This window comes from Pelmatolapia mariae, linkage group LG2, assembly GCF_036321145.2.
Source record: "Pelmatolapia mariae isolate MD_Pm_ZW linkage group LG2, Pm_UMD_F_2, whole genome shotgun sequence".
NCBI lineage: Eukaryota > Metazoa > Chordata > Actinopteri > Cichliformes > Cichlidae > Pelmatolapia > Pelmatolapia mariae.
The window spans coordinates 19,338,641-19,358,059 of record NC_086228.1 but is presented as its reverse complement, the minus strand read 5'-3'; the positions used below and the strand labels follow the sequence as shown (position 1 = coordinate 19,358,059).

Below are 19,419 nucleotides of genomic sequence, written 5' to 3'. Positions count from 1 at the left end.
CTATGTGTTGAATCATACTTGTTATTAATCTCTGGCTCTCTTCCACAGCATGTCTTTTATCCTGTCTTCCTTCTCTTACCCCAACCTGTCACAGCAGATGGCCACCCCTCCCTGAGCCCCGTTCTGCAGGAGGTTTCTTCCTTCCCACTCCCCAAAGTGCTTGTTCATAGGGGGTCATATGATTGTTGGGTTTTTCTCTGTATGTATTATTATAGGGTCTACCTTACACTATAAAGCACTTTGAGGTGACTGTTGTTGTGATTTGGCGCTATATAAATAAAATTGATTAGTGCGCATGGGTCAACCAGCATGCAGCCTATTGCAGTTGCTCCTGCTTTTTATCTTTAGTTTAGCTTTTTTCTTATTTATTCTTTTTTTCTTTACTTGTATTTTCATCTGTTTTAATAACTTTCCTTCAATTATGTGGATTGAGAGAGTTTTTGTTCTGCTTGTAGCCGTGAAAATGTTACTTTTATTCAGGAATGGGACCATGGCACAACTCCTACATTCTACATGGGCTGTTTACGCGATCGATGCACCAGGATATTCCCGACGACAACGCATCCGTGGAAGGCTTCTCCACTGTTCGGGCGGACAGGGACAGTACCGCAAGCGGTAAGCAGAAAGGAGGGGGACTTGCTGTTCTTGTTAACTACCGGTGGTGTAACCCTGCACACAAGACAATCAAAGAAAGGATTTGCTGCCCGGACATTGAACTGTGCACTGTTGGACTCAGGCCTTATTATTTGCCCAGGGAATTTACTCATCCCCTCCATGAATGCTACCTTATCATGGTGCAGGGGTTTGTGTGTCCCAGGGATCCCAGGGGCTATGTTGTCCCCGGCTACCAAGACTGGCAATTGGGACATGAAACGTCACCTCTCTGGTGGGGAAGGAGCCTGAGTTAGTGTGTGAGGTTGAGAGGTAGCAGCCAGATATAGTTGGGCTCACCTCAATGCACGGCTGGGGCTCTGGAACCAGTCTCCTGGAGAGGGGCTGGACTGTCTCAGAATCTGGGGTGGGTATCCTTGTACCCCCCGTGCTTGCTGCCTGTATTTTGGGGTTTGTCCCAGTCAACGAGTGGGTTTGTTCCCTGCGCCACCGGGTCGGGGAATGGGTGAATGCACCTAGTGGCGGTTCAGAGTACCCAGCCTTCTTGGAGTCCCTCAGTGGGGTACTGGAGGGTGCTCCACCTGAGGACTCTGTTGTCCTACTGTGAGAAAGTTGAAGGCCCTGCCTCCCATACTACTTTTAAATATCTTAGGAACCACAAGTACACCAGCAGTCTAAGAGCGAAGTGCTCTATAGGGGTGATTTGGTACTATAAGGTCATTAAGATAAGATGGGGCCTGATTATTCTAGACCAGGAGTCCCCAACTCCAGGCCTCGAGGGGCGGTGTCCTGCAGTTTTTAGATGTGTCAGTGATCCAACACAGCTGATTCAAATGGCTAAATTACCTCCTCAACATGTCTTGCAGTTCTCCAGAGGCCTGGTAATGAACTAATCATTTGATTCAGGTGTGTAGACCCAGGGTGATATCTAAAACCTGCAGGACACTGGCCCTTGAGGCCAGGAGTTGGGGACCCCTGTTCTAGACCTTGTGTGTGAGGAGACGGATTTTTAAATTCAGTTCTGGATTTAACAGGAAGCCAATGAAGAGAAGCCAGCATAGGAGAAATATGCTTTCTCTTTCTAGTCCCTGTTAGTACTCGCAGAGTTTTTAGAGCATCCTGATAAAAATGAATTAGAATAGTCCAGCCTTGAAGTAATAAATGCATGAACTAGTATTTCAGCATCACGCTAAGACAGAATGTGTGCTGGATGTGTCCTATATATTTGTTTATTATGCACATTAAAGGACATATCATGGTCAAAAACTACCAATAACCTCAGCTTTATCTGAATTTAAAAGCAGAAAATTAGGCATTATCAAGATCTTTATGTCTTGAAGATGTTCCTGCAGTACACTGCAGTTCAACTAATTGGTGTGTGTTATCTGGCTTCATGGATAGATGCATTTGGGTGCTATCTGGGTAACAGTGAATATATATGCTGTCACGATATGGGTGATTGGCTGGAAATTCCCACCAGGTTCCTGAGTTTCCTTGGCAGGACTGTCATCTCTTCAGCAGTTCCACTCACCGGAAGCTGATCTGAGGCAATCAGGCTCGAGAGATTTAAACTCTATGCTGACGTTCCATCACTGGCAGTTTGTCAACTACTCCAAGTTGGTAATCGGCTGTCCATGCTCCATGTTCTCGTTGCCACCTGCTTTACTTACCTTGTTTTCTTGTACCATAGCTCTCCTGGACTCTCCACGACTCTTACATTTGGCTTCAGGCACTCATGGCACTGTTACATTCTATCTCCAATTGTTTCCAGCTACTGTCAAGTTCAACCAGTGCTAGATCAATAAACATTGTTAAACACTCTGCCGCCTCCGCTTTGGGTTTCTGCGTTTGGCTTCAGTTCTGGTAACAGCCTTTTTGGCCATTGTGACATAAGTTATGTCCTCAAATGATACTGAGTCTATTAGATAGATGTGATTCAAACCACATTCAAACTACTGCCATATTGAAGGCCTGTGGTACATAGCTGATAAATAGAGATTGACGCAATGATCAGTGGTGTGACTTCCTTTTGCAGTCTTGTGGGGATGCGGTATAAAAGACTGATGGTTTGGAGGAAGTTAACTCAGAAATTCAGAAACTCAACTGGAGAAAAAGCAAATATCCTAAAGCCTGCTCTTTCAGTCAACTCATTCTCTCTCACTCTGGGTAGCTTCCACATTTTAACCATCGTGTTTTTTTTTCATACATTCAAAATCCATGTATTACTAATACCTGACATTTTCACACCTCAGTACATGTTTAGTTAAATAAAATAGGAATTTGAATTCCGTTGTTGTCATGGTTTGCGGGAGGCAGACCGAATGAAGAATGAGTGGAGGACCCAAGTGCGGACACTGACAAGGAGACGGAATTAACTTTAACGAAAAATGAGCCTTTATTTGGGGCTGATACTTGAGCATACAAAAATAAAGCAAACAGGCGTATGTCTGTGAAGGTTCTCAGTCATCCAGGTCATCGTAGTCTAAGGAGCTTGGAAAGAAAAGCGTCTGGACTTCTTTAAGTTGCTTGAAGATATTTCACCTCTCATCCAAGAAGCTTCTTCAGTTCTAAGGTCAAATGGCCGAGAGTCCCAGATTTAAACCCAGTGGGATTATCCCCCCAAAGAGGGACAAAGGACCCCCTGGTGATCCTCTAATCACATGAGCCAAGGTGTGAAAGCGGGTGTGGGACCTAATCAGCCAGGGTTTCGGGTGAGCTCATTGTGAAAACTGGCCCCACCCTATCATGTGAATTCCTGAGGTCAGATGGCCCAGAATGTGAGTGGGCATTAAGGCATCTGGGAAGGGATCTCAAAACTGGATTATAGATGGCAGACAATTGGTGTCGTAAACCACCGCCTCTGTTCAAAGATGGTCGCTCACAGTGGACATAGATGGCCTCTTTCACTCCTCTTTCAAACCATCTGTCCTCTCTGTCCAAAATGTGAACATTGGCATCCTCGAAGGAGTGACCTTTATCCTTAAGATGCAGATGGACTGCTGAGTCTTGTCCTGTGGAGGTGGCTCTTCTATGTTGTGCCATGCGCTTATGAAGTGGCTGTTTGGTCTCTCCAATGTAGAGGTCTGGGCATTCCTCGCTGCACTGTACAGCATACACCACGTTGTTAAGTCTGTGTTTTGGAGTGTGTTGCTGGGTCTGAAGTACACTGGGATGTCGTGCTTGGAGAAAACTCTCCTGAGTTTCTCTGATACACCGGCTACATAGGGGATGACAATGTTGTTGCGTCTGTCTTTCTTATCCTCCCTCGCTGGTGTCTGATCTCCTTTTCTGTGCATCTTTGCTGACTTCATGAATGCCCAGTTAGGATAACCGCAGTGCTTCCTTTACGTGTGTGTGTTCCTTCTTTTTTCCCTCAGGCTTAGAGGGAACATGTTCTGCCCGGTGGTGTAGGGTCCTGATTACTCCAAGTTTGTGTTCCAGAGGGTGATGGGAGTCAAAGAGGAGGTACTGGTCCGTGTGTGTGGGCTTCCGGTAAACTTCAATGCAAACAGGCTGCGACCAAACTAAGACAACTATGAATAAACTGTGACAAGACTAGAGAGACTATGAAAGCTATGAACACTGATAATACTATGAAACATGAAGGGACACTATGAAGTCTAAAACTAGACATGGGGGAGGGAACACAGACGACACCACACTGAACACAGGAAGATGGAGGGCTTAAATACACACACAAGGTGACCAGGGGAAGTGGAGACACATGAGGAAACAGCTGACTAGAATGAACATAATGACGCCACAGTAGAAGTGAAAACTAAGTACATAGAACATGGACATAAGACTTCCAAATAAACAGGAAACATTGTGAGACACAGACATGACAGAAATTTGACAACAAGCACCACAGAGACATGAAACATGACAGGTAGACATGAAACAGGGAGACTTAGAACAGGGGAGAAGACACAAAAAGATCTACAAAGCAAAGAACTAACACAGCAACCTAGGCATTGTAGCACTTAATAAGGTAAACTAAACTGAAACTAGAACACAAGTGGAAAACAAAATACAATAAAACTCAAACACTGGGTCACATGACCCAATACTGTGACAGTTGTGTGTGAACTCTTCTTTGTCTGCTGCCAGACTGAGCCAAACTATTTACACTTGCATATAACTACAGGGTTTTTATCCTGTATTTATCAAACAAAACAAAACAAAACTTTTTACTGTCCCTTTTCTTGCATTTTAATTATATTGATTTATTCTTATGAAACAAGTTATGTATATTAAAAGGAGATGCCACATCCTCATACAGTGTTGGGAAGGTTACTTTTAAAATGTATTCCACTACAGATTACAGAATACATGCCCCAAAATGTATTTTGTAACGTATTCCGTTACGTTACTCAATGAGTGTAACGTATTCTGAATACTTTGGATTACTTAATATATTATCATGCTTTTTACAACTACATGAATGTACTATTGCTGTGTGATTTATTACTATTACTGAAGGTGTGGCTCCGAACCGTAGTAAAGGGACCTCTGGCTAATATGTCGGGTTCCGTGTCAGGCTCGTAGCTGAAAAATAGCTTTACTTTGTTGTCTGGGTCAACTTTGCTTGCGAGAGACAGAAAGGTGAGAGACAGAGAGAGGCGTTGAAAGGCTGCTCCAACGGAACTTATTGTTTCGGAGGAAAACACGAACACAGTGTACAGTCAAGTCTTAATAGCTTACTTACAACTCAGCTCTTCAGGCACTCTTCTTGGCTGCAGTGGTTATTATTATATTTACATGCTTCCATCTCCTGTTTCTGCTCGGTGACAGCTCTACTTTTCTACTCTCATTTTTCTCCCTCCTTGCGCTCACAGACAAATAAGGGGTATGGCAGTCCCTGCAGCATGGACTACACTGCCCATGAGGCTACATTCTTTAGGGTAGCGTTCTGCCTTTTGCCTTCATATTAAATCATTTTTTAAAATATTTCTTCACGTCATTATGAGACGCGAGACTGAGATACAGGCATTAGGGCCTCTTAATGCGTGTTTTTTGGGGGTTTCCACCGGCGTGGAATTACCAAAAATAGAGAGGGTATAGCCCAACATATGAAACAGGAAAATACCGCCGTGTATTATACATATTGTGGCGAGCTCAGACAAGGAGGAGACAGAGGTGTCATTTAGTCTTGCTTCCCCGAGTTGCCAGGGAGCACAGCCGTTTATTTTCCAACAGAAACGCACTGCCGGTAACCCAACTGCTCGACATAGCTTAGCACAACAACAGCAACAACAACAAGAAGGCGCTCTCTCACCCAGGAAACACACAGTCGCAGAGAGAGAGAGAGAGAGCGCGTCAACCTGTAACCATGGCAACCGTAACGCTGACGCCTGGAACAACAGAACATAGCTGTCAAACAAAACCCAAACAGTCCTGACCCGCCACAATATGAAACAGGAAAATACCGCCGTGTAGTCCATTTATTTCAACAAAGTAACTGTATTCTAAATACCACCTTTTTAAACGGTAACTGTAACGGAATACAGTTACTCATATTTTGTACTTTAAATACGTAACGGCGGTACATGTATTCCGTTACTCCCCATCACTGTCCTCATATTCATTGTGTTTTTTATGTTTTGTTGCTTTGCTGGTCTAAGACAGTCAGCAGGCATATTTTTTATTGCATAATTTTGTTTTGTTCCATACAGTAATAAATAAATAAATAAATAAAGTGTCATAGTTTCATTATTTATGTAACCTGTAGTGTCTCATGTCTCATTTCCTGAGATTAGAGGATTACCATTCTGCTCTGAAGTGGTAAAGCCCACCAACCAGCATGCTTACAGTGAACTTTAATCATCAAAGCATGAGTTTAGCTAATTGATCTCCTTTTGCTGCAAAGAAGAACTTTAATATCATAAGCCACGTTTATTTCTCACTCTTTATTTCAAACGTTTATTTATTTTAAACGTTTATTTCTCACTCTTTATTTCAGTTTCATTCAAAGGTTCATCTTGTATGTATTTCGGCCATAAAGCAAGTGATTTGCACTATGGAAATATTTTAGTCAATATGTGGTGCAGGTTTTGAATTATCCCAAAAGTTTATAAATTAAAATCAAACTAACATCCACACATAGCTTGAAAGGGTAAAAGGTACAAACTTTATTCATTTCGTATACAAAAGCTAAGTTACAAGAGTTAAAACAGGATTCTTGAAAATACTGAAATTGTACCAAAAACCACCCAAAACAAAACAAAAACCAAAGACAAACACCACACCGAAAAGTTTTTTTTCAGTATTTTACTTCATTACATATTTGTTTTTGAGTGGGAGTCCAGTAGCGTCAGTAACCTCAGTAGATAACTACACTGACAACAAAGTCTCAAAGCACTCAGTATTATACAAAATTTAATCCAGTGATTCATGTTCTTGGACAAGAGTTGGCAGTTAAACTGAGTCATGTAAACGATGAATTTTACACCTTCATTTATATTGCTTTAATATTAAGCTTTGCTTTATTTGAGTGGATTTAGAAAAAAATAAATAAAACAAAAGCTGCTTAGAGAAAGATCATAACATGTTGTGTATGTGAAGTTATTTCTTGAGACCGAAGTTAATGGTTAGCTTACTGAATGTATGAAAAAATTACTGTGACATGAATTGCCATGAAACAACGGCAGCATAGAGGGAAATAAAATGTAGGTTTGCTATAATGTTATACTTTCTTTGCACAATTGATAGCAAGATTATTAATTCATGCATATAACGGACAGAAAAAGTTTAGCTGGGCTGTGTGACTGAGACAGAGAGTTGCAGGAAGCAAACAGCCACACTGCAGATAAAAGTTGAGAAAAGTGCCAATGAGTTTTGCTTACACGCATTCTGATCCCCGCAAAAACAAAAAGTAAAGCATTATAGATCTATTGTACTGCTTTACTCAATGAGAGGAGTGCTGTTTTTTTTTCTTATTACAGATAGACAACTCAGGCTTTGCTGTTGTTTCAGATGCTTAAACAAAACATATAAAAAATGACTTAAACAAAGTTAATCTTTTTAGGGAACAAACCTTCTAATAGGGTATTTACATCTTACATGTGTGCAGTATTGTAGCTACATCTGAAAGCAACTATCCAGTTGAGTTTGTCAGTCATAGCGAATGCAAAGAGGATCTGTTGTTGGGCAATGACCAACCTAACTTTGTTTGATTGATCATTATTTATTTAGTTGTGGCTCTCTGCATTTTTTAAGTCTGGATACTAAATTTAAATCCAAAATCTGTAATGTGGGTAAAAGGATGGTTTTACTTGCATGGTTGGTATGTAAATTATGGAAAGTGTAAGGTCAACTTTAGGGTGTGAGATGAGATATAAGACGAAGGGGAAAAAAACTGTCAGTTGTTGTTCATTGGTGTTTGAGGGTGTGAGGATAATCATAGTCTCCTAAATCTTTGTTCAAATGATTGGTAAAACTATCTGCTCAAAATTTTTGTGGTTATCCTATGTGGATTGTACATCATAAACAAACTAAAACACAATTTTGTTTTGAATACAACTGTTTTTCCATGTATATATAATTCAGGTTTTCAAATACAGATTATGTTACTGTTCCTGGAGAATTAGCTTTGAAAACAAACAGTGCAGCCTAGATTCACTGTAAAATATTACAGGAAGTGCATTTTCTGTGTTTCAGCCAATCACTGCGATTTCCACTTTCTAAACCTTGATCATCTTGTGTTTAAATCTTCTTTTGAGTGGGAAGACATCAGTTGTGCAAGAGAAGGTTGAGGTACCACAATGATCGGAAGACTGGTTCCTTTGATTCTTCTAAGTATATTGTGTGAGTTTACTTTTTCTGTACTGTGGGATGTAGCATTGTAAACCATATAAGACAAACTGTACAAGGCTCTGTAATATTTTAGACTACATAATGATTATATATATTTTTAAGTATTTTGTCCTATCATGTTCTAACTGCTACTGTTGGTTTCTTTTCTTCAGCTTTGATTGAAATGAGTGAGATTCCTCAGCAGATGTCTTTACATGTGGCTAAACTTGGAGATAATGTGAATCTGACATGTGTGAAAGATAATGCAGAGTTTTCTTACTGGTATAAGTTGAATTTTGGACATATGCTTGAAACTGTCACTAAAGGAACTTATGAAAAAATATCCCTCAATGGACAATTTAACAACTCAAGATTCAATGCCACAAAAGTAGGTCATGTGCATTCTCTTATCATAAGAAATGTAAGCAAAGAAGATGAAGCAACTTACCTTTGTCAAGCAGGATCGGTATATGAAATGGAATTTATAAATGGCACAATTTTGGCAGTGAATGGTAAAGTATATTTATTTTATTGTTTGTTTTTATATATCTGTGTCAAAATCAAAACAAATAGAGTTAATACCAAGACATGTCTTTTTGTGAATCACACAGATCCTAAAACTCAACATAAATTTGTCACCGTGAAACAAACTCCAGATGTGGAGTCAGTCAAGCTGGGTGATACAATGACTCTGCAGTGTTCACTTCTCTCTAAGACCAAGAATGTCACAGATCAGTGTCCAGGGGAAGACAAAGTGCACTGGTTTAAAGGTGGATCAGAATCCCATCCAGATATCATTTACCACGGCAATGTCAGAAATAAAGAGGATGGGAAATGTGACTACAGTCTGTCCAAAACTATAACAAAGTCATCTGATGCTGGGACGTACTACTGTGCTGTGGTCACATGCAGTGAGATCCTGTTTGGTGAAGGAACAAAAGTGGTGACAAGTATGTTTTTAAAGGCTTACTTAAAATATTATTATTTATAGTGATCACTGTTGCCTGTATTTCTGTGAATATATACTAGAGGTCTTCACATGGTAGTTTAAGGCCTCTAAAACAGTGACTCTACCTAGATTAGCTTGAAATACATTATATAAACATACAATGTTCTTAAAGCTTACAGCCCACAGTGGTTGGAGACCGGTGACCATTTTACAGCCTATTTGTGTTTGTCATATTGCAGGTGCCATTTGGCTGCCTTTGTTGCTTTTTCTGTCTTTGTTCTTTTTCTGTTCTTCTATGTGTATGTTTTCTACTCATTTCCTGCAGTGTTTTCTGTCAGATGAAGGGCCCTGCATTTCAGCTGTCCATATTGTTATATGCATTTAGTTTAGATGGTTGTGTTGTAACTATGTAAAGCTAGTGAACACTTAGAATGCAATACAATCCAAAAATACAATGCTTGATAAGAAAATGCCACCTAAAGAATACAGACAAATTAGTATTAGTGCTTTTTTTTTATAAACCCTATCAGAGAACTGTGAAACCATACCTGGAACAGCTAAATAATAATGTGTTGATCTTCAGTACAGGGTTGCACTATGAAGCAAGTTAACCATAGCCAGGCCTTCTTTGTGATAGCTGGATTTGAGAAAACCTAAAATCTAGTCAGAGATAACAAGTATCATGTTCAGCTTTTTCTGTTAACCTAGATTTAACCTCTGCACAATTACACAAAGGGGACAAAATGAAAAAAAAAAATGAATTTAGCACTACCTACTCCAACATTATTAGACAAATGAGAAAAAAAGGAATGTAATACTTAACAAATGTAAATGATAATTTTCTTTTACCTGAGCTCTATTAGCTCTAATTGCAGTTATGTAAAAACACTTAGAATCAGACAAACGCAAGACAAAACATAAAAATAAGTCAGATATTTTCTGCATCATCAAACAAATGCAAGTGAACTCCGGTGACAATGTCATACATGCAGTACTACTTTAACTTTACAGTTTAGTGGTGTTATTATGATACGGCCTAACAAGGTACATATGAATAAAATGTGTTCTCTCAGTTGATAATCTTTCTTGCTCTTAAAGCTCACTGTAAATAAAATAATTAGCTAAAATATTGGACTTTCAGCTTTGCTTTCAAAATGAAACTAATATAACCTGCTACAGACAAGATTGTGTGTTCATTGTATGTTACCGTGGTGATAAAGTCAAGTCAAAAGACACCTCTCTTTCTGATGCTGAAAAGTCTTACTTTGAGCTCAACATAATTCATTATCCATGACTCTTGGATTGCAATACACTCTGTTGTGTAGTTAAAAAAAAGTGCAGCTGAGGCTGATGAGAAAAAACATTGTCTGTAGGCTTCTTCATAAACTACGAGGAGATAATGATTTTATTTATTCATTGTTATTAACATGGTAATGAGTAAAATATTAGTAATTAATATAAATCAATAAAAGCCATCTACATGAAATTTACTTGGGACTAACAGTGAGTCATGTAGATGTGCGCTATTACACAATTACATAAATGGGATGTAAAGTGTCTGCTGGGATGTTTTCTCGTTCCAGACGAGTTCCCGCTCAGTGCTGTGCTTGTGACACTGCTGATCTTCTCTGTGCTTGTAAATTTTGTTCTGATTCTGTCCAGAAAACAGAAGCCAACTTGCGAACAGTCCAAAGGTACAGTGATGCATGACATTTGCATTACATCACATTTGTGTGTATATACATTAATAGTATAACATTAGTATACAGTAATAGTTACCTTGCTAGTACTGGTTGCCTTTAGAACTGCCTTAATGTTTCACATCACAAATTCAACAAGGTTTTAGACTCAACGTGTGAACAGATGTTCACATGTAAATAAAGGGTAAAATATAATCTGGGGCCTGGAACTTGCCATTTCGATGCAGTCCCCAGCGTCTTGAAGGAAAGCAATACAATACCCAAATACGACCAGCACCCACCATGTAGAACTGCAGTCCTTGCTGTACTCTGGACCCAGTAATGCATGGCGTGATTCATTTCAGTCAGAATTAGAATTATTATCTACTGCATGGATCTATCAGACCTGCCGTGTGAGTCCTTACATACCTGTGTCACCAAACTTTAAGTGGCGACTCTCTGGATGAGTCACAAAAGAAGATGACTCAAAAGTTAATGACTCACAAGTTGTTTCAAACTGCTTTCATTCGCATGACAGTGACTCCAGTAGACTTAAGCAGCCATTTCAGGAGACAGATTTTAATCTAATAGTTTATTTCAGAAGTGTTAAAGCAAGAGTTTAACAGTATGAATCTACAGGTGCAAGCTCAATAAAGAGAGATCACTACAAGGAATTGAAAATGATTTATTGATATGCAGAATTCAGTTAAACTATTTGGCGATTAGACTCTGATGCCCCATTGCAGCAGAATGAAACGCTGGTGGTGGAGATGAAGACAGAGGCTTGGATGAAACCTCAGTAACATGAGAGAGGCAGGGATAGGTAGGAGGTGGGTTGCACAAAGGTGTTTGAAAGACAGATTAACAGTGAGATTTAATGTACGCGGAGTGGAGGCAGAATGGCCTGAAGAAGGCGGACAGAAAGATGATTGGACCAGACCAGTGATGTCAGCATTGGAACAATGGTAGTGTGGGAAAGTAGAAGCGATGTAAAGCATAAATTAGCCAGCAAATACCCAGGAAGCAAACATACGTGTGACTACAGAGCTTCCTTATAAGTTTCTATGAATGAAGCTGTTTTTAGAGCAAATTAATGCCCTATCCAGTATTACTATAATCGTGATAATTAGGTTCTTGGATCTGACCTAAAAGGCTTAAAAAATAAATCACTCTTAATGTTTTCTTTTTATGAACAGGAGGAGAAACCGTCTCCACTCAGCCTCCAATCAATGAACAGGATAGATCAACTGCAGATCAACTGAGTAATGTGGTACATATTGTAAATATTGCAAAAAGCATGACTAGTTGATGATAATAATGTTAGCATCCTACACTGGACAGATGCCATGGGTGACAAAGTCAATGCAGACTCTTAGGACTGAAACACACAGATCAATAAGCTTCTCTATGAGAAAACCAAAACATACTGAGATACAGGCAAAACTACAGGGTAGTAATCAATTTTACCTGACCTCCTTTCAAAAAGTTTTTAAAAGTAAACTGTGGGAGATTTAGTAAAGTTTAGTTATGAAAAAAGTTTGATTGGGCCTCAGTATCACACTTCACTTTCAATTTCAAACTATGACTATGTTCTGTGAGTTTAATATAATTTGTAAAACTGTTTTAAAATGGTTATTAAATTCCAATTCTGTTTTCTATCTTCTAATTTCTGTTAATAATCTGCAGGAGGGTGAAGAAGTAGGAGTAAACTATGCGGCGCTGGACTTCTCCTTAAGAAAAGCTAAAAAATGGAAGAATAAGCGGGAGCAACCAGATGACAGCATATATTCTGGCATGACAGACTACCAGTAGAATGCTCTCCTCATCAAGAATGAATATTTAACAATTTTCGTGCTGATATATTATTGTTAGTAGCACTGCAAAATAGATTAGGCTAGAGATGGGATGTGTTTTGTAATGCTGGCTATTTAAATCAAAAATATATATGTTAAGATTATGTGGATCTTTATATTATGTACTATCAGATTTGAGTTGAGTAACATATCAAACTGAAATAAATATCAATCATAATTTAGTGTCATTAAAGAGTGAATTTTATATTCTTCTGTATGTTTTATGAGACACTTTAAATATACATACCATTGACAAGCACATGACATTCCACAAGAGGGTATGCTTTAGATTAAAACCAAGACTTAGCTAGATGGTGTGACTACTTGTAGGGTGTTACTTACGGGATTCTGCAGGATGATTGTGGCAAATGCTAAAGGTTCTCTTTTCAAATTTATTTTCCCCTGTTATTGAACCTAAACTGTACCTTGACACTGATTATGAAGTGATACTAAATTTAAGTTTGACGTATCCTTAATAGGGATTGCAGCTTCAATGTAAGATGTAAAACATGATAGCTTATTAAGATAAAGTAAAGTTTGTTGTTTCAAAACATAAACAACAATCAGATTCTGCAGACTGATGATTGCTTGGTCTTTATTTAATATTTTGGCAGACTCTGTACTGGTTAACAGATAGCTTTGCTAGCACTATCTAGTGCATGTTGGTTGCAAGGCAAGCAAGCAGATAGCAGTGTGCAAAATGTGCATTTTATCAAACTGTTGATGAAATAGCTTACAACACATTTATAAAATGATAATATAAACAAACACTGAAATGAAGCAACATGTGAATCCCATACACTCGATCATTTTCTAATAGTGGTTTTCATTGTTTTTTCTCAGTCTGTTTCCCCAGGCATGTCTCCATCTGTTTGGTACCTCTGTGCCTTGCCTCTGTAGTCAGTTATGTCTCTGTTTATTCTCTTTTTGTCTTTGTCAAGTCTGTATGTCTCACGCTGTGTTAGTTTCCTATTTTAGTTTGAAAGTCTCTTGTCCTGCATGTGTTACATTTAGTTTTGCTTCCCCTGTCATTAGTCTGACTTCGTTTAGCTGTAATTTGTTTTTCCCAGCTATGTTCCATGTTTGTAATTGCCTCATGTGTGTATTTAAGAACTCCATTTCCCCCTGTTCTTTGTCACGTCATTCAATCAAGGGATGCTGTGTGGCAGGTAGAGAGGGGACCCAAATGCAGAACTTTGCAAACAAACATGAACTTAAAACATAGCACTGGCAAACATAACAAAACATAAAGCACAGTTAACTGGAGTAGGCTGACTGAAATGCTAACATTGACTGATAGAGCATATGCAACATGAAGGATATGATGACGGCATGGTAAATGGTAAATGGCCTGTATTTGTATAGTGCTTTACTACTGCTAGTCCCTATGGACCCCAAAGCGCTTTACACTACATTCAGTCATCCACCCATTCACACGCACATTCACACACGGGACATGACAAAGATCTGAGGAAACTAAGGATACGCTTAACTAAGAACAAGAAAATGCAACTCAAAACAGTCGAGTGAAGATCCAGGACAGTGACAGAAGGTGAAATAAGCACATAGATGTGTATTTATTCTGAAAGAACTCTTGTGCAAAGTAATTAAACATCCCAACACCAGCCCCAGCCCTTAAAATAAAACTGACCACCCCAAATAACACCTGATGCCTGTAGTGTGAACTAAAGTGTCATAGGCACTAAATGTAATCTTTTTCTAACTGTGAAAACCAAGGCAGCCATTTTTCACAGATAAAAAACTACTGATGTCACAAGTACAACAAATACTGACAGCACAAATTGTATTAGTGATGAAGCAAACTTATGACAAAGACTGAAACTAACAATACCAAAAAGTCACAAACATAGACTCTGTAACAGCATGTCAGGTTTATTTTCAAGGACATACTCAATATGTTGATACTTCATCAACATCGGCATTTAGGAGTAGACACTAGTCTCAGTAAACTCCCTCTTCCTTCTTCCTCTGGTTTTTCGTTCAGAGAAATTCAGTGCAGCGTAGTTTATATCAGCTTCAGTCTGTGTTATAATAAGAATACACAAACATAGTTTAGATTGTGATGAGGAACTCTTTAGACATATTTGAACTGAACAGCTGTAATTTCTATTACTTACTGATTGGAACAAATTGTCGGTTTGGACTTCTGTTATAGCACTTTCGTATCCTTAAAATATACATTGTAACAATAAATTATAACAGTGAAATGCACTAAAGGTGATATTACCTTGTGAATTTATTGTTACAAAAATTTCACTCATAGACATAGATACATGCATTAAACAAATTCAGGTACACAAAGTAAAGACAGTCACTGTGGGGAAGGAGGTGTCGTACAGATTCATTAACAATTAATTAACAAAAATTTACCTTATGGTGTTATAGGAGAACTCATTTAAAGATTTTGTTTATAAAATGCATGAATCTTTATCTTCAGATAACACTTACCTTTACTTCTCTTACATACGCTTCGTCTGCAGATGAGGAAAACGTTTCCAATGATTGAAATGGCCAAACAGGTTATTAATATTGCCATTTGAATAAATACGAGTTGTGTTGTTCGCTCTACAAAAAAGAACACAAAAATTACATTCTTAAAAAGTCTTATAACTTATCTTGATATTAACATAGTTTAGTATAAATTCTAGCAAATAAAACAAAATCATACCAAGTTCAACTGTAGTTCCATTTCCCAATAATATCTCCCCACATGTGGCCACAGCACAGTAGTAAGTCCCAGCATCAGAGGAGCTGACATTCTTAGAGAAGCGATAAACACATCTATCCTGATGTTCAGATGTTTTCTCACATTGATCAGTTCTATTTTCATGAGTGTAGAGGATGTTTGGATGAGATGTATTAGATCCAGCTCTGAACCAGAAAACATTATGATCTCCCGGACATGTCTTATTCTCAGAATCAGAGAGAACTGAACACTGAAGAGTCACTGTGTCTCCTGGACGCACTGGATTTGATTCTATCTGCGGTTGTACAACAATATAGTTTGATGTCCTTTGAGTCTTTCCTGCATAATATAAAATGTATTACAATGACATTCTTCAAAAAAATGTCAAAATACATTAAAAAGTTTGTAAAAGTTGTTCTGTTTATTACCTTTAACTAACAAATATGTCCCACTCCATTCAAGATTATGCCATGCTGTCATTCCACAATGATAAATTCCCTCATCCTCTTGGATTGTCTCCAGAATAGTCAGTTTGCTAAAATTGTTGGCATTTTGTGCAGAAAATCTTGATTTCAAAAACGCAGAACCATACACAGGTTCTGTATCTCGATATAGTGTCACAATTAATTCAAGTGTATCCCCAACACTCTGCCTGTACCAGTATACTTTACTCCTGATCTCTTTGGGTATATCACATTTTAAGGTTGCTGGTTCACCAAGTTGAACCATTTTCACTGGAACCAGAGCATCTGAGGTCAAACAAAATGAAGAAAGAAAAAATGTTGTATTAGATAAAAATGTTAAAAAATATTAATAATATAATTATCAATAAATCCTGACAAATCTATTCAACATAAATTATCAAGTTTAAGATTTATGTACAGAATGAATTAGCACTTACTTCCATGATGAAGAAGAAGTAATATCATCCATAACACCACCATCTTGACACTGCTCCTGCTCGGGGTTTTTTAGTAAGTTAAGTTGGTGAAAGGAGCATGTTGGGTTGGACCATAAAAGAAATCTGATTGGTTAACACGGAAGAGACTCAAAAGTAAACTTCCTGTCACTCTGGTCTCATTTTGAGCTTTTTAAAAACACATCTTCTCTTTTCATCTTCTGTTGCAAGGTTTCACATTGTTCACTTTTTATGTTTGACTGTCTCTGTTTGATTTTAATTTTAAATCTTAAGCACAGAAACAGCAAATGGCAATTCTGCTCTTGGTTGCAATATGCACTGCAAGAAATACCTCAAATACATCAAACTCTGCACTTCAGAGGAAATTTGAAAGCAGAATGTTTCATTGCTAAGAGGTCATAACATCTTGTTTTTCAGAAGACGTGAACAGCAACCTGAAACAATGCTGCATGGTTTTACATCTTCGGAAAACAGAACAAATGAGTATTTTATTTATTCACATAGGAAACTACCTAGAAGCAGATATTTCAGCAAAAGTCACCCACATTAACCACATGTCCAGAATAAGAGCAACATTTTAGTTGTGACTGTCAGTGGACTGAAAGTAGTCAAAGTGCAATCAAAGTGCTTTTTTACTGCAAGCCAATCCAAGCCATCCAATCATACACACATTCATACAAGTTCTTTTCTCAACACCTAAGCAGCATGATGAACATTTGTGGACACATTCACATTGGGAGAAACCAGGGGGTCAGTATCTTCATGAAAAATACTTCAACATGCAAAATAGATTAGCTGGGGAATGAATTACTAAGCTTTTGATTGGTAGAAGACTCACTTTTTTTCCTGAGCCACAGCCACCCCAATCTGAGGATTGTCTCATTCAAAATAAGCAGACTTTATTATTTCAAGACAGGGTAGTAATAAGGAAATGTTGCACAAAAATATTAAACATACATCCCAGCATATATCAAGGCTGAGCACTGGGGGTCGGTGTGCATCTGTGATGAGACTCACAAGAGACTGAGATGCTTATAAAGCTGACTCTGACTCTCCTCTCACCACTGTGAAATTACCTATGCTATAGGATCATTATTATATGCATGTGTTTATTATGGGCAAACACAGGCAGCAGAAGTAAGTATAGGAGCAAATTATTCTGCAGTTGATCATCTCAGCACATAGGTTTTCTTCACTAATCACCTTAGGCAGTGTAGAAGATTCAGACTTTAATGTGAATAAAACTTTTATTAAAACATTTATGAAAAGGATTCAAATCATTAAAAGGGGACAGTCAACTCCTACGCTGTCGAGTTTGAAAATAAAACAAAATCAATGTCATCAGTGTCTTGACACAACATTTTCACATTAGTAGATATGAGAAATCACTTGGTTGACCAGATGTTTTAAGTTGAACCAGTTACTTTATAAAATACACCCACTTGATATGAAACTGTTTATTTTAATCTGGTCCAATTGCTTTTTTAAATGTATTAAAAAGTGATTGAGCATCTTTCTCTTTGCCTCTTTGCACTTGGCTACAAACAGCCCCAGTGTGAGCTGGAGGTCACTGCTTGATGAGGACATAAGAAGCCACATCATCTGCAAAAACAAAAACCTTCTTCCTCTTGTCTGCCTTTAGAAATTATGTCCTTAAAATTATGAAAACACTCATTGACAGAAGGGGAGCTGTGAATGATCTGGATCTGGCCTGAAAACTGTCTTGATATCACACATTCTCAATGCACCCAACCCAGGCCAAGTACTATGAAGTCATGTTTAATGAAAGAGTACAGATGAAAGTCAGAACCCACACCCAAAGGTTATAGCATTTAACACAGCTGATCACATGGCAGGTTATCTCAGCTGTATTGAAATTCAAACAAAGTATCATAAAAATGATTTAAATTGCTTTGAATATGGGATGGTTATTGATGCCGCATGGGCTGGTTTGTGTTTTGAAGAAACTGCTGATCTACTAGGATTTTTCCTGCACAACCATGCCTAATATCTAGTGAGAAGCAGTTCTGTGGGAAACAATGCCTTCCTGATGCCACATTGCAATAGATGGGGTACAGCAACAGAATACCACGCTAGGTGCCATTCCTGTCAGGTAAGAACAAGAAAGAGTTTCACAGAATCATCAAAATCTGATGATAACAGATTCGAAAACATTGCCCAGTCAGAGTAATCTCAATTTCCACTTCAACATTCAGCTGGCAGTCTTAATTTGCTGTAAATAACACAAGAGTATTGCTCTATTCTGCCTTGTTTCAACAATCCAGCCTGTTGGTAGTATGTTGATGTGGGGATATTTCCCTGGCAAACTCTAGGGCTTAGTACCAATTAAATATAGTTTGAAATGCCACAGTTCCTTTATGACGACAGCGTTTCCATTTTCTGATGACTACTTTGATTAGGAAGCACACACAATGTCACAAAACTTATATAAACTCTAACTGATTACTGGAATATAAAAAATGAGTTCCCTGCACTCAGTGAAGTCAACCAATTAAACCAGATCTCATTCCAATACAGTACCTTGGGATGTGGTGGAATGGGAGATTTGCATTTAAGCGTTGCAGCTGTTTTTCAGCAACTTCATGATGTTATCATGTTAATATGGACCAAGATCACAGAGGAAAGTTTCCAGCACCTTGTTAAAGCTATGTCCAGTGTTGGGAAGGTCACTTTTAAAATGTATTCCACTACAGATTACACAATACAATGAGAGTAATGTATTATGAATACTTTGGACTACTTATATTATATATTATCATGCATTTTAAAACTACATGAATGTACTATTGCTGTGTGATTTATTACTATTACTGAAAGTTACTCACCATACCAATACCTATTAGATTTTTAAATCTTAATATAAAATGAGTAACAGCACTTTTTGC

At 38.2% G+C, this 19,419-nt stretch overlaps 2 protein-coding genes across 2 annotated transcripts; one reads left to right on the top strand and one right to left on the bottom strand.

Annotated features, from left to right (window-relative positions):
* The first annotated feature begins 533 nt into the window (after nucleotides 1–533).
* Nucleotides 534–12,846, top strand: LOC134633912 (uncharacterized). The gene is made up of 8 exons (XM_065472122.1): nucleotides 534–615; nucleotides 1,074–1,215; nucleotides 5,451–5,461; nucleotides 8,580–8,918; nucleotides 9,018–9,356; nucleotides 10,939–11,049; nucleotides 12,231–12,304; nucleotides 12,721–12,846. The coding sequence occupies exons 1-8, from the start codon at nucleotides 534–536 to the stop codon at nucleotides 12,844–12,846; spliced, it is 1,224 nt and encodes a 407-aa protein (XP_065328194.1).
* Nucleotides 12,847–14,830: 1,984 nt separating this feature from the next.
* LOC134633896 (signal-regulatory protein beta-2-like) lies at nucleotides 14,831–16,538 on the bottom strand. The gene is made up of 5 exons (XM_063483043.1): nucleotides 16,496–16,538; nucleotides 16,023–16,343; nucleotides 15,577–15,933; nucleotides 15,457–15,473; nucleotides 14,831–14,929 (listed from the first exon to the last, which is right to left on the bottom strand). The coding sequence occupies exons 1-5, from the start codon at nucleotides 16,536–16,538 to the stop codon at nucleotides 14,831–14,833; spliced, it is 837 nt and encodes a 278-aa protein (XP_063339113.1).
* Between the last annotated feature and the right edge of the window lie 2,881 nt (nucleotides 16,539–19,419).

What these genes read in the sequence shown, in the direction of transcription:
- LOC134633912 (XM_065472122.1), top strand. Translation starts at nt 534, where the DNA reads ATGCACCAGGATATTCCCGACGACAACGCATCCGTGGAAGGCTTCTCC. An exon ending in CACAATTTTGGCAGTGAATG is followed by an intron (nt 8,919 to 9,017) that starts GTAAAGTATATT and finishes TGAATCACACAG; the next exon opens with ATCCTAAAACTCAACATAAA. An exon ending in CAGATCAACTGAGTAATGTG is followed by an intron (nt 12,305 to 12,720) that starts GTACATATTGTA and finishes AATAATCTGCAG; the next exon opens with GAGGGTGAAGAAGTAGGAGT.
- LOC134633896 (XM_063483043.1), bottom strand. Translation starts at nt 16,538, where the DNA reads ATGGTGGTGTTATGGATGATATTACTTCTTCTTCATCATGGAA. An exon ending in ACTTCTTCTTCATCATGGAA is followed by an intron (nt 16,344 to 16,495) that starts GTAAGTGCTAAT and finishes GTTTGACCTCAG; the next exon opens with ATGCTCTGGTTCCAGTGAAA. An exon ending in GACATATTTGTTAGTTAAAG is followed by an intron (nt 15,934 to 16,022) that starts GTAATAAACAGA and finishes TATATTATGCAG; the next exon opens with GAAAGACTCAAAGGACATCA.